The 26,753-nt window shown below is 39.6% G+C and overlaps 1 protein-coding gene across 7 annotated transcripts in view; it reads left to right on the top strand.

Moving 5' to 3' along the window:
* Positions 1–26,753, top strand: part of SYNE2 (spectrin repeat containing nuclear envelope protein 2) — a 156,039-nt gene that overhangs the window by 96,173 nt on the left and 33,113 nt on the right. For 6 of the 7 annotated variants that reach the window (XM_015865456.3, XM_015865457.3, XM_015865454.3 and 3 more), the window contains 26 exons: positions 419–550; positions 1,120–1,272; positions 1,504–1,713; positions 2,792–2,893; positions 3,809–3,928; positions 4,098–4,298; positions 5,777–5,950; positions 6,469–6,600; positions 7,954–8,150; positions 8,786–8,918; positions 9,832–10,014; positions 10,453–10,599; positions 11,411–11,587; positions 11,823–11,978; positions 13,344–13,493; positions 15,254–15,424; positions 16,536–16,669; positions 16,933–17,137; positions 19,258–19,437; positions 20,106–20,234; positions 20,682–20,836; positions 21,212–21,359; positions 21,795–21,889; positions 23,229–23,463; positions 24,198–24,392; positions 25,030–25,155. In XM_015865456.3, the coding sequence (XP_015720942.2) occupies positions 419–550; positions 1,120–1,272; positions 1,504–1,713; positions 2,792–2,893; positions 3,809–3,928; positions 4,098–4,298; positions 5,777–5,950; positions 6,469–6,600; positions 7,954–8,150; positions 8,786–8,918; positions 9,832–10,014; positions 10,453–10,599; positions 11,411–11,587; positions 11,823–11,978; positions 13,344–13,493; positions 15,254–15,424; positions 16,536–16,669; positions 16,933–17,137; positions 19,258–19,437; positions 20,106–20,234; positions 20,682–20,836; positions 21,212–21,359; positions 21,795–21,889; positions 23,229–23,463; positions 24,198–24,392; positions 25,030–25,155 (4,140 nt within the window). Of the gene's footprint in view, positions 1–418; positions 551–1,119; positions 1,273–1,503; positions 1,714–2,791; positions 2,894–3,808; positions 3,929–4,097; positions 4,299–5,776; positions 5,951–6,468; positions 6,601–7,953; positions 8,151–8,785; positions 8,919–9,831; positions 10,015–10,452; positions 10,600–11,410; positions 11,588–11,822; positions 11,979–13,343; positions 13,494–13,577; positions 13,714–15,253; positions 15,425–16,535; positions 16,670–16,932; positions 17,138–19,257; positions 19,438–20,105; positions 20,235–20,681; positions 20,837–21,211; positions 21,360–21,794; positions 21,890–23,228; positions 23,464–24,197; positions 24,393–25,029; positions 25,156–26,753 lie in introns of those variants that run through there. The other variant, XM_085547808.1, reaches the window with a different exon arrangement.

Raw genomic sequence — 26,753 nt, 5'->3', positions numbered from 1 at the left:
ACAAAGTGTTTTCTGTTGCTAGCAGTATTGTTCACATTCAATTAGAATGATTAGATTTATTCTTCTCTGAAAGAAGTACTACATTGAATGGAAGAATATCGGTCAAGTAAAAGGATGAATGTCTGCTCTTACTCAGGCACTGCAGTGGACAGCAGGCCTGCCTTAATACAGGCTACAGCCTGTAGCCCCTGAAAATAGGAATCAGAGGCTCTTTTTTTCAGTCATGCTGCAACCAGGGCATAGCCAAACTGATTTGTTCTTGACAGCAAAAAGGGAACCCTGCTATCCAAGTGCTTTATATTAATAACTTAACCCTTTCATTTCAATGTTGTTTAAAAAGAATGTTATGTAGTTACCTGTAGTCCAAACTTAATTTAAGCCGTTCACATAATTGCAATATTCTTTTTCCCAATGTCAGATTACAACAAAACTGAACATGCTGCCCCGGGGCACATTCCCAAATGCAGGAGCCTCAACTGTGGAAGAGCTGAAAACGTACACTGTCCAGCTGGGAGACCTAAGCCAAGAAGCAAACGTGGTACATGCACAGGTAAAAATGGCAAAAACACCAGGAATTCTAGACAGAATGTACTGTTTGGTCATTGAGAAACATAGACGGTAATCATATTACTGCAAACGGGACACACTGTAGTTTAGCTTTTGCAACAGCAGGAGTGTAAAACATACATTGAGCTTAGGATTTTGAAAGAGAAGGATTCCAAGTGTCAACCATGACATTTCTGCTACCTGAATCCAAAGATGTGCTAGTATGGATAAAGATTGTTCCTTAAGCTCTGTTAAAGGAGGATCCTGTGAATGATTTTAGTAAATATGCAATATGTGAGCTGGCGAGGGAAATTCTCTTGTGCCTCTTCCTGAGTTTAGAAACCTGTAAAACTACATCCAGTCCTAATACACTGAGGTTCATTCTTAATTTTGACCTTGACAGCTCTGAGTATTGCATGTATATAACTGTCCCATCGAAGACTGTTCTTCAGTATTTCATGAACTGCATTTTATTATTATTAGCTGACTAAACTTCTAATTTTATGCAAGCAAACAAATCCTATGTGTGCCTTGGGTTAAAGTACTGAAAAATTCTGACTTGCCTTTACACAGGAGAATGTGGCAGAAGAAGTTTCTTCCAATTTGGATAAAAAACTGTTTGAGCTACTTTTGGCAATCAGCCGGTGTTTGGATAATATGGAGGAGATGTTAAATACCTCAGTCCTCTCTACTGAAGAGGCAGCCGTGCAGCAGGTTCTTTATGAGGTAAGTTTCCTAGAGCATCCAGGGGAAGGAGGAACCATGGTGGATTTCTTTTGCAAGAAAGATGTATATGGCCTAACATTTCCTCTCATTTTTGCACAATCAAGTTATTTGGTGGTACACAGATATGGGCCTCTTGCCTGTTAACAAATTATCAGCTCATGCATTTTACAGGCAGGTCTCCCTGGACAGAGACCATTTTCACTCATGTTATCTTTTTTTCCAACTCTTTAGACTCTTTCTGTTGAGCTGCAAAAACTTCACGCTGATCTGAGTGATAAAAAGGATGATCTTTTAAAGTCTATTACCTGCGCTGGTGGGAGCACAGATGTGTTCTGTGAGTGCTTTAACAACTTACAGGCATGGCTGGAACAGACTCAAGCTGCCACTGCTTCAAGGAGCAATTCAGTGAAGGCTGGGCTGGATCATAATACCAGTTATCAGGTACTCCATTGCCAAATGCACATCTTACTTCACAGCATTTGTTAGACTTCTCAGTGTTAATGCATTTGGGTTACAAATGAGTCACCTATAATGGTCCTATAATGGTCTTTTTTTTTTTTTTTTTTGGTACTAAACAAACTTGTCTTGGTCTCAAGAAACAAATTTATTCTTCTCTTTGCAACGCTGTTTACAGAGCTGACTGCCTTATGAGCCTTGAGCAGAGTAGAAAATTTACATGCAAAGTATAGAAGTAACTTGGAATCCTATGTATGCTGATCTACAGGCTAAACCAATTTTCTGTGGGGAAAGATTAGGCCAGCGAAGGGTTTGTGTATCCTATCATCTGCCTTGTGCACTCAGGAGTGATCAGAGTTAGTGCGGTACCAAAAGCTCTGTAGTTCTTAGAATATATGTTATGAGACACTTCTGTTTTTGATGCAATGACCAGCAATGCTCTGCTTACGGCTGTGTGTTGGAGGTTGATTTAACCCTTGGTATTTACTGTTCCTTGAGATTTTGTGCCACCTTAACAGAAGTCACAGTCTTGCAAAGTTGTGTTTTCCTTTCTGGAAAAAAAAAGTAGAGAAGAACTTGCGCTTTGAAATACAGTTTCTGATGTTCAGCCAGTGGCTCATCATCAAGTCAGCCTGTCTCTGTGCTGCTGAACAGTAAAATAGTTCCTTTGAAGAGCACTGGGATGTTGTCTCTAAATAGGAGCGGGGCTGATACTGCTATTTTTACTCCATCAGAATCCACGGAGCTCCATCAGTTGTCAGTAATAGGCTTATTTTCTCATTTTCAGAAAAGAAGAATTTGTTTCTCTGTGTGTTTCACAGATCTTTACAGTCACAGATGATAACTGTGACAGAAAAGTCTCTTTTTTTATACACTGACAGGGAATTTCCCTCTCTAAATTAGTCATTTGAGCCCAGAATGTGTATGCTTTTTGGGTGAAAAAAGCATAAGTGAAAAAAGCACTTTTTCTGTAAGAAAACTCATCTTGTTTGCTATGTAATTCTGTCTGCTTGTTGCTATACTCTAGCAAGTGATTTACTTCTGACGATGGTTACTTTTTCAGAATGAAACCAGGCTACTTTATGATCAATTAACTGAGAAAAAAGCTACTTTGCAACAATGTCTGAATGCAATTCGTGGACATAATGTTTCTGAGCAGCTTCAGGTAATTTCATTTGTGGGAAAAAAGTGTTTCCAGCTTTCTGTGATTTACTGCTTTATGTTTTCAAAAGTTCGAGTCTCACTTATGTTTTAAGAATGAGAGAAGGAGAGAGTTCTATATTTATCACCCCTTTTTACCTACTACATCCCAATCCATAGTTGGACTTAATTCCAGTTCTTTTCCTAACTGATGTGGAGGAACCAGTTTCCCCACAACCTCTTGGAACAAATACACCCCAGACTATGGCAGAGAAGAGAAAAAGCTACTTGAAGTGCAATGCTCCACACATTATGCCTTCCTAATGTCCAAAACTCAACTTTTTCGTCATGGAAATAGGACTGCAGTATTTGTATCTACTCACACAGGAGTTATAAGCTCATCATAGTGTGGCATTTGACCAGTTAAGGTTTTCTTCAATGTTTGTAGGGAATAGCAGAGAATTAAAAATGAACAGACTGCATATCTTCCCCAGAATGCTCATCTACTTGCTGCTGGAGCAAGAAGGGGTTCCACAAGCATTTTTGTTGCTGGCTCATAGCCTTGTTTACAAGCATAATTTCTGCCAGGCTGAAGGCCATTTCAGATCCCAGCTAGGGGCTGCTGCCTTGAACATATTCAGTGAAGCAAACTCTCTTAGAAAAAGAGCATCAGCAGTACATAACTTCCCTTCATTTGGAAAGAACTCATCTCAATCCATCCCCGATTAAATCATTCCAATCCATGAGAAAATTGTATTTTCTCAGGCCATGATTCCTTCTAATAATGGCTGTTGAGTTAATAACTGAGATGTGTTGAATGTCATACTGAGACACAAGACCTGAATTTCCTTCCTGACTGTGCCGTGTGAACTCAGTAAGGTGTGTCGTGGACAGTCTTGTCTGTTTATCCCACAGACTCATATTTTGTCTTTAATTTCAGAAAACTGATGCCTGTGCTTTGGAACTGCAAAACTTTGAAAACCAAGTGGCAAAACTGAGAGGCTATGGGGAAAGATTCCAGTTACCTGTCACCTTAATCCAGGAAGCTTATAAATTAGAGGTAAGAACACAGAACAGTTTCTACTTATGTAGCAAGGTTTGATTTTTCTCTGCAAGGTTTTTTAAGCATCAAAAGGTTGATAGCTATTTTGTGGTCTGGGAATGTTCACTTGGATTTGTAGAATGAATTTCTGAATTTCATGAATCATTAAACTTCGTTCACTTTGCAGGATGTTTTGGATGACATGTGGGGGATTCTGAAAGCAAAATATATGGAGCTGAATTCTTCTTCCATCAGTGAGAACCAGTATGAGGATTTACTTAATGGGTTTGTTGAGCTAGTTGCTATTGGACAAGAGAAGATTGCACAAGATACAAAGCAGCTGACAAAAAGCAGAGCAGCCCTACAATCTCACCTGAAAAATCACAAGGTATGTGATTCTCATCACGGCCCAGCTCTGGTCAGATCAGCATATCAAGAGCACTGTTTTCTTTAACAGGCTTTCTTTGAGTATCATAGAGAGGAGTAATTCTCTCATAGCATACAAGAAGGTCTGAAGTTCACGCAGAAAACAATGCAAAGCTTTTAGTAATCCAAAATAGGACCCACTAAAGCAAGAAATAGAAGTAATTATAACTGCAGTTTTGATTGTATATTAAGATCAGGATTTCAGTTTTGCTGTGGCTTACCTCAGGACATATTGATGTGTGAAGAAAACATGTCCTTCTAATTTTTTTATAATTTGATTCCTGAAGTTGCTGTCTAACAACTGGGAGCCGAGGCTTTGCTTCCAGCATTCTATGACCTCGTGGTCTGATGAAGGAAATTTAGTCATAACAGCTTTTTTCTGAAGGGAGGTTAGTTTAGATTATCCTCTTGTCAGTCCACCGTTCCCTGTTCCCAGGTGCAATGTGTTTGATGGAAGATCCTGAGAATACATGTGTATCCCCATCATGCTGCTTGACAAGAAGTCCTGGCCAATGTGAAATATCTGTTATGTCAGTGCCTTGATTTAACTGCTCCATGGAGCTCAGATTCCTTACAGAATTACTTCAGGATGCCAAGCGCTGAAAATCATTACTCTAGAGCCATAAGAATGATGTTTGTCACTTGCTCGCAAATTACACATAGCACGGTAAAATGTTTGGAATGTATTTACAAAGGAAAATAAATATAGAATAGATTTACACTCCAAACTTACACACATTGATTTACAAAAGTAAAAGGATCTGCAAAATTAATTGTTTCTGCCCTGGTTATCAAGACTTAGCAGAAAGCTCACACAGCCTAGGATACATTCCTAAAGTGAAATCCTTGTACTAGATAATAGTTCTTAGTGAAGAAAGTCTTGATGGAAGAGTATAATCTTAAGTCCTTAAGACATTTTTGTGGTGGAAAGTATTTTGTTGAGATTCAGCTGTTTCCCAAGGGCTCAACTGAGCCGTAAGTGAATCAAGCTCTTTGTGCCCTTCCCACTTCTGAGCCTTTAGAACTGATCATGCCTGATGACTGGAGTCATCTCCCATCCAAGTGAGATAAACTGTGTAATGGCTGGTGACAGCCAGATCCTCCCCGCACACTAAACTCAATTTAAGTATTGCTAAAACTCTTCCATTTTTGTCCTCTGACATTTTTGTATTTCGTATGAACTGAAGGTGTAAATGTAGGTAGTTTTCTTTATAAATGTATAAATGAAAACAGTGTATGCAACTCATAACTGGTTCCTAATCTGACTGCAAAATTATCAGTAACCCTTCTGATGCAGCATTTGGGTAGACGGCTCCTGATCCAGTTTTGATACACCTTGAAAGTGTCTGCTTTTCACAGTGAGCCTTCTCTCTTCTGCATACTCCTGCCCCTGGTGCATGATTTCTCTTACATGGCAAGATTTAACTTGTTTCTTCTCAGGACTTTTTCCACAACCTCATGACTCACATGGCTTTCATGCAAGCATTTTCCAAGAAAGTGACTCCCTCTGTCCAACAAAAGAGAGAGAAATTCTGGAGAGGTCTGGTGAATGAAGTCAAATTGCTGGAGCAGAAGGCCAGCCAGTATGGTATACACTTAGAGAGCTTGTTAAAGGTAATGAGCCAAAAGAAACCCATGGTAAAAGCTAAAGGGAAGGGGTAATTGCTTCTAGGGGGACCCTTTCCACAGTGGTGATTCTTTGTCTAGTAGTTGTCCCTTCATATCTCTGTTGAATAGCAACTTTTTCTATGTGTTCTGTGTGTCAGTGAACTGTTTCTTTCCTCGAAACACCTTTGGAAGTGGGCACTTCAATCCATTACTCTGATAGGGGTGGGCCTGCTTGACTTTGTTGCAGTGATTTTGTAATGCCTGGACAGACAGTAGAGCCATTGTAGTCCTAAAATACTGGTACTATTTTAAATTAAATATACAGGTTGTACTTAAAACACCCCCAGGGAAGTAGAAACTGAAGCTTACCTCTTTCGAATTAAATCTCTTGAAGATATTCACTGGGTTATTGGTTTATGTGTTAAAATCATGTCTCATGTTAATAACATGGTAGATTAAGCATTAAGTCTGATGTAGGAAAAATGCCAATGTGTGTTATATTAATGATGTAATTTGTTTTTTAGGAATGGACAGAATTTGATGATGAATATCTAGCATTCAGTAAGGAGTTAGAAGCACTCACTTCTATGTTTCCATCTGTGAATTTGGTTGAAGAAACAGAAGAAAGATTGATGGAGAGGATTGCGCTTCTCCAGGTATCGATGTGCCTGTTTCTCTAGATGATTTTCTGCTTGAATCTGTAAGTGTGGCCAAAAAAATATAATAATTAGGGTATGAGGAGAAGCCAGTTTGCAGGGCACTATTTCCTTTTTGTTCTGTGTGGGTATATACACTGGAAACTTCTGTGTTACCTCTTATCTCCCATCCTGATTCCTTTCTGAACAATGAAAATGAAGTTCCTGTTGTAGAAATTGGCAAGGAGACTATTGGCTTGTTCCCAATTGCATCCCTGATGGCAGAGCTACACCTTTATTTAGAACATCAAGACCGTTTTGTACATTGAAATGTACAAATATAAGGATATAAAAGCAGCCTTTGTGGTTGTTTTATATAACTGATGAGTTCCAAAGCTTAGTGATGTATCCTCTGAGAGAGATTTGCATTCCTCACAGGTCTGACTTTTCTATGTCTTTGGAGGAACTACTCTATTAGAAGTTTTGGAACTGGGTCTATACAGAGTCCATTTTTATATTTAGATCCATAGAATCATAGAATTACTCAGGTTGGAAAAAACTTCAAAGATCATCAAGTCCAACCACAGCCTTACCATTGTACCCTAACTCTAACAACCCTCTGCTAAATCATATCTCTGAGCACCGCATCCAAATGGCTCTTAAACACATCCTGGAACAGTGGCTATAAAGGCAGAAAGAAGTCCTGTGATTTAACATACCTAATTGTATGAAAGAGATAATGGGATGTTCTCAGAAAATTCTGAGCTACTGATATCTTTTGAGATAAACTAACAGTAGACACTGACAATCATGGTGGCCCACTGGTGCTTTTGATGCCCATCACAATGAAATGGGGGATACATTATATTTGCAAAGCCAGTCATTGTGAGGTTGTTTGGTTTCCTTTATTCCTTAAGTGTGAAGGGCTAGTTAAAAACTTGAATCTTCATTTTCTTTAATGACATCAGAAACAAAGTATTAAAGCTTTAGAAGATGCTTCTGGGAGGGGTCCAAGCACTGGAGCTTCACAGTTTCAGTCATCATTCAGTACTTATCCCAGCAGCTTCATTCAGAAGCCTGGTAACATTTTTCTAACAAGATAGACATAAAAGCCCTGCTAGAAACAGGAGGGCAGTAACTTAATGCTGGTGATGGTCATATGTTCAGATGAGGCAGCTAGGTCTTACAGACAGCATCCTCTCATAGCCTGAAGTTCACACTCAGTGAAGTACAGACTGCTTCAGGATGGTAAATAAAATACATGACAGATTAAATGTAAGATTAAGATGTTAGAACAAATGGTATGTGTTTTGCTAGTCATGTTTTCAAGTTTTAAAATGTTAATTGTTTTACAAACTTGCCATATTCTAATAGCAAATCAAGAGTTCTGTTGATGAGAAGCATGCCAGGCTGTACCAGATGGTGAAAGAAGGGAAGAAATTGCTGACTGCTGTGAGCTGTCCGGAAATAACAAGTCAGATTGGGAAGCTGGAAGAGCAATGGTTGTCCTTAACCAAGAAAGTTGGCAATGAACTACACAGACTTCAAACATTACTCAAACTCTTGGTCAGGTGGGTTTTAACTCATACTGCAGCTGAAGATACCAGCTTGAAATAGCTAGATATGGTTTTCTGAAATACTGATAGACAATTATGAAATGATGTAGTGCCTTTTACTTTAAACTAGAAAAAAATAAAGCAGTGTTGATCAGAAAACTGACCCTTTATTACACAGCAGATCTCACACTTGCTTTGCTTCCCATTTACATCTGTGGGAACAGTTTTGATTGCTGTCATTGTTAAGTCAGAGTACCTAGGTGAAAGTTAACTGCATGATGCTGCTACTTATATATTTGAAGTGCTAACAGGTGCTGCAATCATGGTGAGCGAAGTACTTTGACTCACTATGAATGCAAGCTAGCCTTTATTCCTAAAGGCACAGTGCGCAATTCCACATGTAAATGATCCCCCTTATGGACACTTAAGACCTGGTTGAAATGCTGCCTCAACCTGCATTTCAAACCTCTCTGAAAGGGAGAGACCCGCGTGTGCTCTGTGCTTTCACATGGCTCTAGCTAACTGTCAGTGCAGCATAGGTGTCAGAATAGCACATGCTTCCTTACAGAAAGGGCAACTTGGAAGGTGAGAAATACATCCTAGATTCAAATAGGAGATATATGTCTGTGTGTTTTGTTTCCTTCTTCTAGCTACAACAGAGACTCAGAGGAGTTAAGGAAATGGCTGGATTCTGCTGAGCAGAGGATGAAATTTTGGAAGGAGCAGTCTCTCAACGTGTCACAAGATCTTCCCACCATCAGGGATAACATTGACAGCTTGTTCGTAAGTCTGATCTGCTACCAGATTGAGATGATACATCATGACTTCTAATGCAAGTGATCCTTTTGAGTGATTTTTGTATTTACCATGACCTAGAAGCTGCCAGCAAAGTATGACACTGAATGACTGCATGCCTCAGAGCTACTCCATTATCTGGATAGAGAACTTTGAGGATGGGAGGCCACATAAAAAGTTCCTTTAGATTGCTGGGCCTGCCTGTGTATAAATCAGAATGAGATCCTCTCATATTTAGTTCTCAGTTACAACAGATCACAATCCAGCCAAGATCTGTTATGCATGTATTGAATAACAATAGCATGGTTTCTCTCTTGCTCCTGATGCCAAATAACAGATACAGCAATTCAGCTCAGCTGATAGGCCTCTTACCAAATGAAGTGAACTCATGGAGCAGGAATGAAATCACTGGGACTGTGGGGCTGGTCAGCCAGAGTAAGGAAAGAGAAAACCAGTAGAAAAGCATATTCTAAATTGCATTTCATGTCTTTGCCTGCTCCCTGGTGCTATACTATTAGCCAGGATAATTCTGCCTTGATGTGAGATCTGACAGAGAGAGTGTTGCATGGTGGAAAAGTAAGGCATTGCAGAGATTGGATAGGAAGGTGTGAGCTGGAGATTCGAGAGCTAGGGTTGCTCCCTTGACCTCAGTGTGATTTGGAGATGGGGATATTTCTGATCCCCATGGAGCAAGAGGTAGTATTCAGCATTATATCAGGATGGGCAGAAAAGGGCCTTATGTATTGCCAGAGCATGTTGAGTTTAGATTTTCTGAACTTTACAGACTGGCTAGAATCCATTTAAGACAGTTCACCCAGTGACTGAAAACATGGTTTGTCTTCTTTATCCAAATAAATGCATAAATATTTACCTTCTCTTAAAATTCTGTCATTCACCTCAGGCATTCTCTAAGGAAGTTGATGACAAATCCTCCCTGAAGTCTTCTGTGGTGAGCACTGCCAACCAGCTCTTTCATGTCAAGCAGGGTGATACTGCAGGACTTAGGTCATCTTTGGCAAAGTTTGAGCAAAAATGGGGAGAGCTGATTACACAGCTCCCAGCTATCCAAGAAAAGCTGCACCAGGTGAGGAGGAACTCTCCTACTATCTCTCAGTTCAAGTGAAATAATTACTTTAAAATGTTGCTACTGGGATTCAGCTGGCTGCTTTATGAGGCCTGCAAAGCAACTCTTTCTTAATTAACTGTCTGTCTTGCTTTCGGAATATCCCCAACGTTATACTGCATTTTAATTATTACAGTGTTTTGCACATATCTGTCATCTTTTCGGTTTTATAGGAAAGTTGGTTACAATTAGAAATAATTTTATTTCAAATTTCTAAGTTCTCTAAGGTCTTCTAAATTTAAGTCATGCTTTGTCTGAATCTCAGAGCTCACTGTAAAATTCATAGCCCCATAATTGCAATTATAATGTCTAAGGCCTTCTAAAAATACAAGATGTCAATTTCCTTGATATTTCCAAGAAGTGGAGTACAGAGGATTCATTATATTTTTTTATCCCCAGCTTCAAATGGAAAAACTTTCCTCACGGGAAGCTATTGCTGAACTAATGACTTGGCTGGACCACGTGGAAAAACAGCAAGGACATGAAGAACAAGTAAATACACAAAACAGTGCAGCTCAAGACAGAAGTCTTCTTCAGAAGTACAAGGTAAATGGAAAACTGAAAGTCCAGGCTTAGCTTGTGACTGCTTTTGCTGAACAGCCTATTATATCCTCACCCTTGCACTCAGGAGGGTTCCCCACACAGCCTCAAAGGTGCCTTGCCATCTTCTATTATAAAACCTTTTTGCTTCTCTGCCACAGAAAACACTGCCTGACCTGCATGCACACCATATCCATACTATGATATGGTGATTCATGCAGTCCAGTCTGTCTCACTCTTTCTCTAGCATTTAGATTATAGGATGTGTTGAGCAGAAAAGCTTTGTTTCCTTACAGAGTTAGTCTCTCCATTTGTGGTGTGTTTTAGTCTGCCTTTTCACCAAGGAGTACCTCATAATTTTGGAGCACTGTAGCCAGGACCCATTTAACTGGAGAACTTGGATTTTGAATATAGCATTTTATCAATAGAGGACCTGCTAAGAAAGAAGGAACGGGTCTGTGACCCTGCAGAGAGGCTGCAGCAGACCAATGAGTGTTTAGACACTGAAGCTCCAATGACGGAGGCTTTTTGCCCCAGTCACAGGAAGGTTTTGCACCATTCTTATACATCTCCAGATGTCAGGGAGCCCAGTCTCAGTGCACAAATCCCTATAGGGATCTATTTTCCTCTGGTCTTGCAGAACTACCAAACCTGAGCTCTGGGCTCAGGCAGGACAATGTTTCCTAGCCTGTGGTGATGCAGTTCTCAGGTGCTTTGATACTGCACACTGTGTCACTGCAACTGATCAGATTTAAACTGCTGAACTAATTGCTTTATGTTTTTGTTCCTTTTTGGTTGTTTGTTTTAATTCTTCCAGGAATATATGATGGAAATGAACTTTAAGCAGTGGATGGTAGATTTTGTTAACCAGTCGCTCTTGCAAATGAGCACCTGTGATGTGGAAAGCAAGCGGTATGAGAGGACAGAATTTGCAGAGTGTCTTGGCGAGGTGAACTTGAGGTGGCACAGGCTGCAGGCATCCCTCAACAGAAAGGTGTGATTACATTTAATTGCTTTCTGTCTCACAACTCTGATCTTGGCAATACCAGTGCCCTATCTTTTGCAAACACTCTTTCTCCAAAAACACAACACAGATTTTTATGTTTACATCCTAAGCTCTGTGTAGAAAAAAAAAAAGTACTATTGTCTCAAATTTTGTCATGGAAGGGGCAGCCCTGTTTTTGCCCATGTCTAGGTTTGTGTAAATTAGAATGTTCTGTAACTTTTAGATACAAGACCTGGAACACCTATTGGAAGATACCACCGAAAACGAGAACAAAGCACAGACTTTATACAACTGGCTGGAAGCACAGAGCGATCGAATGAGATCTTTACAAACCCCAGCAAGTCTAACCTCTGCACAGAACACATTAGACGACTGCAAGGTAAAATATCATATAAGTGGGATATTATTGTACAAAATGTACGTAACACTTCACTGAATCCAGCCTGAAGAACTGCAGAGATTTGAACAGAAAAAAAATGTGAAGGAGGTTGCCATTTCCTAAAATACTACAGTGTAATTTTAATTAGAACATAGGAGGTTCAAACTAGTTCTACTATTAGTGTGAACTGTTATTTTATGTTTTCTTCTCCTGCAGCTGAAGATGCGTCTGCATCATGTTGTTGTTTCATGGTGGTTGGAATGTCATGCAACAGTATTAGAGATCATGTTTTGAGACGCCTTGAAAAGAAGTAGTTTTCTCTGTTCAGCACAGTTGTGGCAAATGCCACAATGATTCTGTTAGTTTGAAAAGCTCTGTAGTGGCCAAATCTTGGGATCTACGCAGCCTCATTTGGAAAAACATTAACACTATACAAGTGTTCTAGAATGTAATCTTCCTGAGCAAACCTCAAGAATCTGGATGTACTTTGGTTTTGTTGCATTTTTCTAGGCATCAGCTCCCTCATAATTGGAACAGGTGTTGCCAGCTAATAACTAGATCCTATTACCATGACTGTCAGTTGTTTTCATTCAGTACAGTGTTCTCAATCTTTTTACATGGAAAAAGATTTGTTCTTTCATTGCCATAGTTACGTGTCTCTATCTCATTGTAGGCTGCTATTATTCCCTGGAATATTCTGTTATACACAGAGTTGCTTGTCTCCATGAAGAACTCTAAAACATATTGGAGGTTAAGAATGAGAGAAAGACAGGGTATCTTTGGCTAATATACTGCCCTATTCACAGCGAGATGCAGTGCTAGGATGCAGGTGGCTAAAATGTTTCATTAAAATTATTTGCTCAATAAAAAGGAGCTCAAAATTTGATAAAGTTTTAGGGACAGAAGACTAAGGAAAGAAAGGTCATGACTTTAAGTGTAGCCTTATAGGGAATTGTTATGGCCCACTCTTTCTCTGAATATTTATTATTGTTGTGCAATGAGCATCTGTATTAAGATGAAGTCTGCATCTGGAGAGCTACAAAGAGGTCCACGTGGTGGCTGAGGTGTCAGCTATTGATGATTTCCTCCCAGTCATGATGTCCATACTGACACTAAATAGTTCTGGTTCTACGTGCAGAAGACTGCCTAAGCAACTGCTGTCATTTTGAATTCCTATAAAGAACTGTTGGTACTGGGGCTAAAATGGTGGTGGTACTATGTGGCCAAGGAGGACTGGTTTTAAGAAGCAGTGTTTATCTAAGCTCTTTACACAGGAAAAGTTTTTCTATGTTGTCATTAATAGATCTTATTATTATTACTGATTTTACTTATCTTCCTTCTCTCTCTCACTCATTTCTCATTTAGGACCTAGAAAATCAGCTTGCAATTAAATCCAAAATACTTGATGAGCTCAAGCAGTGTGTGTCTATGAATGGTAGTACAGAACAAACCCCAGAAGCATTGTCTTTCAGAATAGCTGACCTGTGTGAAATGAAGGACAGCGTTGTCAGCCAGGTAAATGATTTGCTTGCATTTTAGAATTCCTCCGTCACAAGCAGAGTATTTTTAATGTTAACCTTCTAAGTACTTCCATTTCAGTCTGTCCTGTACCAGAAGTTAACCTGTATCTAGAATTAAGGAAGAAAAAAAAATCTGATGTCAAAGCAGTTTGAATACAGGGAGAGGAGGTACAGAGACCCATCTTCAGTTTAAGAAAATAAAGAAATGGCATGGATATTTTTCTGTTGTCTTATGCTTTTTTTCATTATCTGCTTCTCTACTTTGTACTCTGGTCGTCTTCATCTGCAGTATGCTCCATTTGCACTGGAGCTTTTCTGCCACACAGCTACTCTTTCCTTTTCATAACTGGGTAGCTTCCACTGTCTATGTGGAATGTCCTACCCTACATAGTACTCCATTGCTTCAAGGACAAGCAGGTAGATTGGATTCTGTACAAACTGATTCCAAGATGGTCTGCATATGTAGCTTTGTACTTGAAACTGACCTTGTTTACCTAGGTGTAATTGACAGATACCAAAGATCTAATAATGGCTATAGCTGAGGGTTTTAATTTGTGATAATAAGTAGCCATATATTGCTGAGGATTATGTGTGATCCAGTAATTGTGTTTATAGTTAAGATTCCTATATACTTTTTACAAGTGCTCTGATTTCATTCCTCAAAACTTTGTGAAACTTGAATCCTTTTGCTTAAACTCTTCTATATGAGACATCAGTCCAGGATGAGGTTACACCTTCTCATTTTATGTTTCAACAGAGATTATGTGGTTGTTTCTTATCTGGAAAACAGATTTGTGTGCATGTGCATGATAAAAGAAGGAAAGTTCTTCATTTCAGTGTGGAGGTGGGGTTTGAATTTGGCAGGATTAACAGCCTAGTGATTAGTGACTCTAATTATAATCACTGTGGGTCATGTTAATTTTAATATTTTATGACTTAAGTATGGAACTTACAAACTGCAGCTTGTTACATCCTAGCTGTTTGCATGAGCAATGAAACGCAAAGTGCAGTCTTCTTCCTGTGTATGACAGGCCTCAGTAGGAGCCTGGTTGTGACTTCAAATACATGGCTAAGGAGATGTAATACCTTGCTTGTACTATCCGTAGTTTGATCGTGAGACTGTGAGTCTGTGGCCCAGAGACATTTCATGAGTATGTCTTTCTGTCTTCATTGTGTGGGCAGTAAATTTGCCTCAGGCTACAAAAAGCAATTAGAGATTTTTCCCACCTACACCATGATTCAAATGAGAATAATGTTGATTAATCCATCTACTCCTGCGTGCCTGGAACTGTGATACTATGATATGGTGATTCATGGAGTCTATTTAGCATGCTGAGTGGTTTGGAAAAGCTTTCACCTTGCATTGAGTGGATGCATGTCTGGGACTGAAATCTGTCACCTAAACAGGTCCCATGGAAACATGCTTATTGCTTTGTCCAGTTTGCCAAAGTATCTGATATTGGCATAAATGACAGCAGATACTGTACTAGATTAATGTTTCATCTAACCCAGGACATACACTGTGTGCTTACCTGGTACGGAAGAGTAAAAATGATGAGTCACACTGAAGAACTGTAGCAGATGGAAACTTGCTTGCCCCAGTACAGGCTACAAGATTGCAATTATGAAAGAAGTAAAGAGAAAATTAAAAGGAAATCTGTCATTTGACTGCATATGAGAATCCCATAGTTCCTAGATGGTATTTTTGGCAGGCTGCATAGTTAAGAGATCGTAACACAAGTGATTTGTTTGTAGGTTGCACAGCTGAAGACCTCAATGCAGTCAATATTGGAGCAGTGGAGAGTATATGATGACATTTATGCAGAAGTCAGCCTGCTGATGACAAGATACTTGTACTGCATAGACCAGTGCAAGCCCTCTGTGCTGTCATTGGAAGCTTTGAAAAACCAGGTCAAAACACTCCAGGTAAATCTACTGAAGTTGCCTTAATTCTATGCTTACTTCTGTGCCTTTAAACAAGCAAAATACACTGAGAAAGAACCACGCGTTTTTCTCTCAAGCAGCTTCCTTTTTACTGTAGTGCCACGGAAGTCAGTGGATTTTATTTTCCCTACTTATTTACTCTTTACTTTCCAGAGACACTGAGGCTTGTTTCTAGATTTCTCACTGTAGACTTCACATTCATTTCCTTAATGAAAGATGTTGGCTCTTGGCTTATTGGCTGAAATGGAATTTTCCCTTTCACTTGCATTTCCCATGGAGACGCCCTGCCACCAGGCTTCAGCTGGAGGAGATATTGTACACCAGGGTTGTGAGAGAAAGTTGGGCAAGGGACTGTGTCTCTAGATTTGTGGGTAGTTCTGCTGCTGCTATAGAGGCAGAGTGCCTACAGTGGGCATTCTGGCTGGCCTTGGGTCTCACTGCTTTAAAAAGACATGGCTAAAATCTTCCAACCTGTCTTTACACCTGTGTCGGAGTTCCTCTTTTGGCTTGTCTTCAAGTTACATCAGCAGTGGTACAGGTCAGACCAAGATGGCAAATCCTGGGCATGTCTCAGCAATAAAGTTTGCTTAAGCACTTCCACTCTTGCCTAGGGACGAATAATAAATAAGAGGAACTGGGGACCTTTTTACCTCTCTCCTTACTTCACCTTATTCATTTTTAATCTGGATCATTTGCCAGTGTGATCCATGGCAGGGTTCTGCAATCACCTGTGTCAGGAGGAGAGGAATACAGTGGAGATGGAGACATGAGTTATTGAGCTGACTTTACCACTAATGTTAATTTCCATGGAACAGCAGCCAAAAATAAGACATTCTGATTTCTAGTGTATTAATTTTGTAACTTCAGAGCTATGGGTTTTCACTTCAGGTTAAAATAAGCTGACTGAAGAATCTTTTCACTTTGACCCCTTCTCTTTTAATTTCTTAATTTTTAGGATCATGTTACAGTTTTTTGCAAACTTTTTGATCTGTGCTGCAGGTGTGTAGCTTTATTGCAACTGTATCCCTTCCAGCCTCTGGTGGAAGTGATACGTACATCACTGATCAACTCATTTCAATAATCTGTTTTACAGTCTCTTCAGGATGAGCTTGAGAACAGTGAAGAAAGTTGGGCCAAGCTCCAGGCAGCTGCCAATAATCTGAAGAAAAACTGCTCCCCCTCCTTTGCAGAGATTATTGACCAGAAGTGCACAGAGGCACACACCAGGTATGCTTACAAAAAAGAGCCACATCTGTCAGTATTAAATAAAATTGCTGAGGTAAATTTGCAATCTCTGTCACAGTTTTAAATGTTAGCAATGCTTATAGCTGTCTCAGGGTAGCCTTGTGAAGAATGGTGCTGTGTCAACTGGCTTTCAATAACCCAGCTGTGAAGGAAACCCCCATAGGACTCCTACACCAAATCATATTCTTATTCATGAGGTGCATCTCCAAGCAAAATGCTCTTATCACCATTTGATATGTTGGCAGGTGGAGCTCAGTAAATGAAGACATCACTGATCAGCTGCGGACAGCACATGCAACACTTCAGCTCTGGGAGCCCTATGATAGTTTATGTACTGAGGCAGCAGCCAAGTTACAGCAGCATGAAGAGCAGTGCACTCAGCTCTTGGATGCCCGCATGCCTGAAGATAATATGATAGAAACCCTGAAGCAGAGGATACAGGATGTAAAGGTACAAGAATGTGTTTCTGCTGCCTAAACCAGGATTTATTTAAATAAATAAATAAATCTAATCTAGTGAAAGCTAATGAACATCTTCTTTTCCCCCTCCACGCCTGCATCTAATAATAATCCAGTCAATGGAAAACATAAAATCTGATTTTTCCTATTGACAAAAGCATTTATTCCCTTCAAATACTTTGACCAGATCCTGAGGCCAAATCAAACTACAGTTAGCATAGGGAGCAAAGAAGAGCAATAATATTTAATTACTGGCCCTTTCTGCTCTATACAGAAAATCATGCCTATGCTGGAAAGGATCATTAAGCCAAAAATGATTTACTTTTAGCAGCACAGCTTGGGAGGAGAGATAATATCCACCAGATCAATAGCTGTCAAAAAAAAAAGACTGGTTTTCCAGAACACAGAACCATCCGTCTTGAGGTCTTCTACAGTCATCTTTAAATTGGTTTTATTTGGTTTAGGTCTTTTTTTTTGGCCTGGTCTGATAAGTTCACAGATTTCTGAGCTCATTATATTATTTCAGACACTGCTGACTTTAGGTAAATGAGATTTCATACTGAGACCCCAGGGTATATTTGACTCTTTCAGGCAGCAAACTGTCATTGTGTTCTGACATTTTTGGTTTCTTCAAAATTCAACAAAGAAATACAATAATCCTTATTTCAGTCCAGAGCAATGATTTGTCACATTTTATGTAACTTTATCCACATATCGGAAGAAGTCCAAAGTATCCTATTTTGCATGTAGCCAGCTGAGAAATTTTCTGCCAAGAGGAAGAGAACTCGTGTGTGTCCTACCATATCAGAAATAACTAACAGTGGTAAAACTTAGAACAAAGCATTTTAACTTCTTTCTGACCTGTTGATGGCTGTGGCACATGCATTTGTAAACACGTTAGCATAGAGGCTAATGTGTTTGGAAATATGTTTGCACCTACTAAGCATGGCATAACCACTAGTATGCCAGGTTACTCTGTAGGCCCTGTTCTAGTTTGCATGAGTGGGATATATACAGTTCATTGTATTTTGCAAAATGAATGATGAACTGGAAGAATGGGGAACAGTGACAAGTCGTGTTTCATGTAGGTGAAATTACACATGCATTTTAAGTTGTATTTTAATCTCTCTAATTTTATCTTCTGGTAGATATTACCGCAATAAATACAGATAAAGTCCAATACACAGTGTAAGAAATCAGAATGGGTTTTCTCGTGTGAGAAGTGATAGGACACAAGGAAATGGCCTCAAGTTGCACAGTGGAGGTGCAACAGATTAGGTGGCAGGAAGAGTTTATTTGTGGAAAAGGAGTTTAGTCATTGGAATAGGGAAGTGATGGAGTTGCCATGCCTGGAAGTATTTAAAAGGTGTGTGGCTATAGCAGTTACAGACATAGTTTAATGGTGGACCTGGTAGTGTTAAGCAATAGATGGACTTGATGATCATATGGGTCATTTCTGTCCTAAATGGTTCTATGATTTCAAATTATTAAATTGCCAAAGCAGTAGCTTCCAATATGATCAGTTCCAAAGACAGAGGTAAGGATCTAAGAGCCATTTTGCTTTTAGGGAATCATGTCTGTTCTTTACCATCAATCAAAAGCCTTTGTTTGATATTGTAAAGATCAATATAAAGAAATGTAAAGAAATACAGCAGCAAATTCCAGGGAGAGTCATGGTTTAAAGTGCATGACACTTGTAGTAATTGGTGTGTTTCACACTGACTTCTTGCCATTCCTTGTCCAGGTGTCAAGTTTGTAACAGTGATATTTCTCACCTGCAATAGGAGCCATTTTCTTCATCTGCTAGTGTAAATCTGGTCTGTAGAGACAGATATTCTATTTTCTCTCCCTGATCTGTTCTGTACAAACAGTAATGCCTGCTGCCTGCACTGATGTTCCACTGAACTTTGAACTGTGCCTTTCCCAGCACTTAGAGTCAATGGGTGCAATCCCTATTATCCTCTGAGTGAAAGTCTGAATTTGGCTCATGGAGGAGATGAACCAAAAGAGCTTAGTTACAGCAACAAAAGGTACTAAATGAAAATGGCACATGAATGAAGATCTGATTCATTTGCTGACCTTTTCTTTTTTAATTTCCTCTTCTCTCATCAGAATTTACAGCATGGTCTCCAAAGCATCGTGGAATGCCGTTCCCAAATTTCTGAGTTGGCTGATCAGATAAAACATCAGGCTGGGACAACTGCACAAGCCATTCTGTTGGAGAAGCTGCAACCGCTTCAGAGAGCATCCTATTTGGAAAAGATGTTGCAGAGGAAGTTAGATGAATTACAGGTATTTTTGAGAATAGAAAAGTAGTTTTCAGAGTGTGTTAACTTCTTCACTGGAGTCCTGTATTCCATGAATGGAAATGAAACTAAAATAATAAATTAAAACTCAGGTTTTATAGAACATAAAACTTGATGGTACGGTCAACTATGTAAGGAAATAACACTTGAAACCAAAAGGACAGATGAAGGAAGGGTTTCAGCCTCTTATATGCTGGCGTTGCTATAACATGCCTTTATAAGTGGACCCTCAGATGATTACAGGTCAGGAAACATTTTTGATTATTAACTTTGAACTAAATTGTAAACTTTCTCAGCTCTGCCTTGTAACAATCCTAAGAGCTTCAGTTTGCTTCAAAAAGAATGAAAACAATGTACCTAAAACCAATCCAGATCTACAAGAAGGTATTCCAGATGCCCATTTTTCTTCCAGATACTTAAGAATCTCTCAAGAATTATTGATTCTGTTTCTTGAAATCTGCTCTTGCACTTATCCAGTGCAAACAATAAATTTCACTCAATGAGTGATAAATACACTGGAAGCTGGATTGGACGTGTTTGTCTATCTGATGATATTGCTTATTGCTCCTTCTTGTATAGCAAATACATATGTTAAACCAGCTTATTAAAGCTTATTAAACCAGAATTAATATAAATCTTCAATGTTCATTCTAGTTTAATCTTTCACAACTGGAGGATTTTAAGAACTGTCTTGAAACGCTGGAGGGTCACGTCAAGAATTGCACAGATGCCTTTGATAGCCTCCATCTAGAGGGAGAAGCAGACAACTCAGAACAACTCATGGTATGTTCAATTTCCCAAGTACAAAAGTACAAGTAATTAGGATTTAAGAGTCCTAGTTAAGGAAATACAAGTTCTAAGTCTAGCTTGGACACTTCCAACAGAGTTAACTGTAATTTCATAGCAAAAAATTATTAAAATACATAAAAATTAGATATGCATCGCAAGCAAAATGGATTGCATAAAGGGGAGGAAAGTCATGTGGATTTGGAGTTGATGGGAGATCCTTTTTCCCAGCTTTATTCTGCAGCTACCTTGTTTTTGTACCGTACATACAGGGTACAGAGTTAATCTGCAAGTGCTGGCACATGCATATCTGCTCAATACTACTAAGAAAGCCTCCTGTAAAGAAACTGACCTGTTTGTTTCCTATAAACTGTGAAGTTAACATAAATGTGTGGTTTCTTGAGTTAGCATTTTGATTGCAATCAACTTCCCTTTTACTTCCAGAATCACACACTGGAGCTTGCTGCCCTTTCTCCAAGCATAGAGAGTTTGAATGAAGCAAGCCTTAAGCTGCCCCTCAGTGACTTCACCCTAAAGAAGATGCAGAGCCTGACTCGGCAGTGGAGTCAGAAGACAGCAACTGCTTTGGAACATTGCAGGTGTGACAGGCAAACAAAAAAAGTCATTATTAACTGTTTTCTTTTATTTGAGGAAAATGAAAATGAAATTAAAGCATGGGAAGTATTACTAGATGTTCACAGCTTTCTTGGAGGGCTTCTACATTGGATTTCTACCCTTCCAACTTAACTCCAGAGTATTTCTATTGTTCTGTGATTCTATGATTTAGTGGCCAGTTCTGTTCCAAGCCACTTGAAGCAAAAACATAAAAGGCTATGAGTGAAGAAAGGTAGAGAAGTACCAAGCAAAACCCTACTGTGTTAGCATTAGTAATGGCCACATTAAAACATATGCAAACATATGCACAAAACCAACCACCAGCAAAATAGATCCAGAAGATTTCTTTTGTTTTATAGTGTGCTGGAGGGAACTCAAACTGATGAAAAGAAATTCCTTCAGAAATGTGAAAACTGGATGAAATTCCTAGAAAAAATGAAAGAGGCCCTGAAGAGTGATGTCCCAGGACGATTTGAAGAACTGCAAGAGCAACAGAGAGTCTATGAGGTAAAGTTAACTCTAAAAATCAAAGTATCTCAAATGATGAAGGTGATAGGAAATACTTGGAAATAGAAGTTCTTTGCTCTCTCTTATGCCTCTCCAAATCAGTTCACTCTTTGCATTAAAATGTAACAAAACAAGTATAGCAAAGGGTGAATTCGGCCTTATGTCTCTTTTTTTATACCTTTCCTATGATATAGTCTAGATTGCATTTCTCATAATCCAGCAAACATCAGCTCCTCTTGGGTTACCACGTAAGTGCAAATTCCTCCTGGTATTATGAAAGTGTGGAACCTTTTAGGGTGCATATGATGATAGCACTTGAAAATACTTTTGGCATTTAAAATTACAAGTACTGTCACTGCAGAGGAGTGGAACCAGCTTTCACAGCAAGGATTGTTCAATGAGTAGTTAAAACTGTTGTTCTTGTGGTATTTTCAGATGCTGCAAACTGAGATTTCCATAAATCAGCAGACATTTAATTCTATCATAGCAAAAGTTCTACTGTTCCTGGAATCTGGAGAAGCAGAAAAAAGGTAATACATTTGTTTTTCTCTCAAAGATTTTGCTAATTCAGTGAATAGGTTCTCCTCTTTGCATTCAGTATTGGACACAAACTCAAAGTGCTGACCAGATTTTCTCTTTAAATAATTTCCTGGCGCCTTTTGCAGAAGTGTGAGGAGGTGCAAACAGAAACACAGGTGCTCAGACTCCACTTTTGATAGCAACTGGATGTTCTGCCAAATAAGATTAGTTAATTGGTCCTGTACATGAAGCTTCCTTGTCTGCTGCTGCTTCTCTGCAGTTGTTTGAACAGTGTGATTGAGAGGCCAGCTTCTTGCAGAGGGTAATGAGAATGCTGCATATAAAGGTCCCTTTCTCTTTTCCCAGACCTCTCCATTTCAAATTGTATACAGAGGTATGAGACTGTTTACACTGCCCCAAGCTCAAACGATGGTGCATTAAGTCACTGGCCCCACACAGTCCAGAACACAAAAGCCAAACCTGTTTTTTATTATTATGATGTTATGCTTTCCTTGTAATCAGTGTAGAGGAAGAAGAGGCATATAATGTTTTGCCAGAGGTTCAACTGCCTCAGGCATTTCAGCTGTGAAGACATTATTCCTCTCTGCTAGAGCTTGCTTCCACAGAGTTGGCAGGACAAAACTTCAATGTGAAGTCCATAGCTTGGCTTAAAGATGCCAGGGGAAGGTCGGGCTCAACTAAGTTAAGTTACTAAATTTTTTTGTTGAAGCTATCCCCACAAACACATCTGTATAAGAGCTAATATGGGGGCCATGACCTCCCGCAGAGAAGCAAGAGGGATAGCCAGGGGCTCACTTTAATCATCCCATCTAGATGATATGGGTCATCTAAACATGTTGCAGGAGAAGTGAAAGTGTTTAGATGGGTTCAGTAGCAACACAGAGCCTTTTCACTTTGCAATTACATCCCCCTGCTGTAGGATGTAGGATCCAGTGATGGCTGAACTTGCCATTACAGCCTGGTAAATGCACAAATCAATTTTGCTGCACAATGAGAGATCTTGTGTCAATTGCATTATCATCTTCCTTGTTCTTCAGACAGATATTTAGTGCATGTTGTTTCTGTGATTTCTGTACTATGTATGTTGCTATAAATTAATAGCAAGAATGACTTGCAATATCTATTTTTATATCATGTAAAAGTTGTCTTGTATTGCCTAAAATGTGGAATGTGTGGAGCAGAGCTAGGCTTGTGGATATGTAGAACTTTTTGCTTAGTTGGGCATTGTAGTTGGAATTTTACAGTATTCCAAATGTAAATCCATCACAATTATTGGAAATACAGCCTTGAGGTCAAAATATTTTACCACTCAACACCTGTTGTCTGCAGGACAGAGTTTATTTCCAAGCTCACGTTGCTGAAAGAGCAGTGGCAGAACGTTACCTGGTTGGTTCAGCAGAGGAAGAAAGATATCGATGGACTCGTGAGCCAGTGGCAGCTCTTCAGGAGTTCGCTGAGGAGCCTCAGCAGATTCCTTGCTGATACAAACAGCTTCCTCACAGCTGTCAAGAGCCAGGACTGCTACAGCCTTTACCACCTTAGAAATCTCATCCATGATTTCAAGGTATTGTATCTGATGAATCTAAAATCTGTGATTTTCCTCAGATTTAAACTTCTCTCCAATAAGAAGAAAAAGCTTTAAAATAACCTGAATGTGTGATGATGTGTGTATGAGTGTGCAGGAATGGACACCAGGTGCCAGAAGCAGAAGGGAGAGAACTTAGAAGGGCATCTGTCCTTGGGACCGCTGCTCCAGAATGCAATGAAACCAGGCAGCAGTTTTTCATAGCAGTGCATTCTGCATTTTATGTGCAATGGAAATCACGTTTCCCTTTGTTCATACTGGCTGTCTTGGCTTTTCATTGAATTAACCTTGTTTTATAAGAAGACAAGAAGAATCGGTGAAATTGGTGGTTGCTTGAAGAAATCTAAAACACTTCAAAATGCATTGAAGTCCTCTATTTGTACTTTCCAAAGTTTCTCATGTTCCCACACGCCTAATGTTGAATTAACACATTACCAGTATTCCATTTGGTGCTAGCCTTGTTTCATTTCATCTTTATTTTTACCTGCTGTTTAAGGATGATTTTCAGCAGATTTTTCAAGTTAATGCTCATGCTTTTCATTAGTGAGAAAAGCCAGAATATCTTCTCCCTCCCACTCCAAATTGCCCTTCTTTCCTGCTGTTGCTTTAAGGAACGAAACAATGATCATATTGCTTGTGTTATAGACTAATTTGAGTCATAGGCAAATTAATATTGATGGATTAACAGCTAAAAAACTGTTTTTCTCTTAAAGAGTAAGGCAGTGATTCTTCAGAGGTGGCAAGGCATGTACTCCTCTGTCATTGATGTTGGCGAGAAGTTGCGCACCGACTCTGATCCTGAGACCAGTGATGCTCTGCAGGAGGAGCTCAGCCAACTGCAGCAGAGCTGGGGGGACACACAGGTCCAGCTGGAGAAGATGAAGACGCAGCTCAGCAGCATCCTGCAGGTAGAAAATGCTCCTCCAAAGGAGGAGCAGCACTTGTCATCAGGGCTTGTGGGAAGCTAAAAACATAGTCCTTTAGCTCTCCAAAGGAAAATGAGGTTCATATCCATTTGTTAATGGATGTTCCCACTCTGATTGTTGTCATGCATCCATGGTCTTAGAGCTCTGCCCTGCTTTGAGGTATGATGCCTGAGCAAAAATTCAACCTAGAGGGGTTTAACATTACTGTACCTGTAAACAGAAGGGCAGGTCATATTTATTCCCTTTGAACAACAGATCTGCTTTCATGGCCAGACAGCACAGAGGTATACCTTACAATTGAATATCATCAGTGATATGATCCCTAGCCTCAGATTCGTATTAAAAACCTCTCACGTTGAACATAACAAGATAATACTCCTTAAAACATACCTTTAATCACAACAGTGTGTGCAGTCTTCTCTGTAAATCTGTGTGCTAAATTCCTGTGGGTGTATCACCATGCATCAAAAAGAAAATCCAAATACCTAGAGCCAATGATTATTTACTTCACTGGATTGAAGATGCTATTGTGGAACCTAGATATATAGTACATCATGTCCCATCTGTGCCCGGCATGCTGTATCTTACCTTTTATAACTTCTTGGGTTTCCTTGAGCAGAGCTGGGACAGCTGTGAAAAACAAACCAAGGAGTTAGAAAGCAGGCTGCGAGAGCTGAAGGATGAAGTTAAAGATCCACTTCCAGTCGAACATGAAGAACTCTACAAATCCAAGGAGCACATTAAGGTACTGAATGAGCATATTGTATTTATATGGATACAGTCTTTGTGCATCACTCAATCCCTTTTAAGTCAATTTCCCATCTTTCAGTGCCCCTGAATTTTTCTCCTTTATACCATCCTGGTTGCTGCCAGTCTGCAAAGTGCAGCTGACCTCTCTACATGCATGAGAGAGATTCTTCCTGCAAAAAAGTTACTGTTGTTGCAATATTTTTTACCTCCTTCTCACTTCCCATCATCTGAACTTATAAAATAAGCTGGTTCTCAAACAAGATGTTAAGAGTCCCTGGTCTCAGCTCGAGTTGGCTGCCATCCTAATGGCTGCGTATTCTCCTTTGTTTTCCAATCTGTTTTGGACAGAGAGCTCCTCAGGCAAGAGACCTTGAAAGGATGCAAAGCACTGTGCACACCTGTGGGATCCAGAAATAATTAAAAAGAAAGAAAATTAGAGAAAGGGAGTGGCATAAACCCTTGCAGCCCATAGTACTTAATGAAAATTAAGTGGCAAAGCATTTCCAAGGGATGGGAGGTGTTATTTCTGGACTGGTCAGTTTTTCATCATTCTTTTATGAAGTGAATTGTTGACTTGTATGGTGGGAATAAATCAGCTTTTTAGTGAGCCAAGGCTTTGTACTCATTATCAGCTGTCTGAAATCTTCTTTGTGAGCACTGGCTGCCTTTGCCACAGCAGCAGTGCTGGCTGCAGTCCTGAACTATTAGTGAAATGGCAACAGACAGCTCCTGCCTCTAATTCCAAGCAGAGAAATTTGGCTACAGAGATATCAGGGTTAGACAGGACCACTGCAGCTGCTGCTACTCTGGGATATCAGAGCAGAATAAAATACCAGGAGCATAATGGTATGAAATTCCGATACTGACTTCATTATTGCAGGGATTTGACCTTTATCAAAACAAACAAACGCATATCTGTGCATCTATAAGAAGTAATTTGTTTTGAACTCTAGTAAATGTTTCAGCTTCACTTTTTTATTTTATTTTTTTTCCTTCAGTGTTGAAGCAGACCAGAAATTGCTTTTAGGATTTAGATAAACGACTGGATCTAAAGACCTGTGAAAATACCCATAGGGCTCAGACCCAGAATGATTCTCCTGCCACTTGCATTTTTTTTTTCCCTGTAAAATGAGACCAACTGAGTTCTATGTCAGAGGAGCCAGTGACCAACTTGCAAAAGGGGGACCTAATGTTTAGAATCTCCTGATTCCTAGTTGCATGCAGTGCTTCTTTAACACTGATCAGGAAAGTGCATAACCATGTTGCAAAGGGAAGGAGAGTGGGAGGAAAGGAGCCATAGAAGTGGTGTTTATGTGAGTGAGCAATTTAAAGCTCCAGATTTCTGTGAAATCCGATGAAGTGGCTGTGAAGTCATGCATTAGCAAAGGGAACCTGATTTTTTTTCTTAGCATATAAGTAACCAACCTGAAATTGGAACAAATGCAGGCAGGAACAACTTGGCTAAAATAAAAAAACCTGAAATCCTAAAGAAATGGTCATGTCTTCCTGGCTGTGAAATTCTGTCCTGAAGCATGGGGAGCTGCTGGGCTCCAGCAGCATTTTGACCCATTTGGCCAGAGCAGCATCAGTGAA

Source organism: Coturnix japonica, chromosome 5 (assembly GCF_054131305.1).
Source record: "Coturnix japonica strain WE chromosome 5, WE-NBRP24, whole genome shotgun sequence".
Classification (NCBI taxonomy): domain Eukaryota; kingdom Metazoa; phylum Chordata; class Aves; order Galliformes; family Phasianidae; genus Coturnix; species Coturnix japonica.
This window is presented reverse-complemented; position numbering and strand designations above follow the sequence as displayed.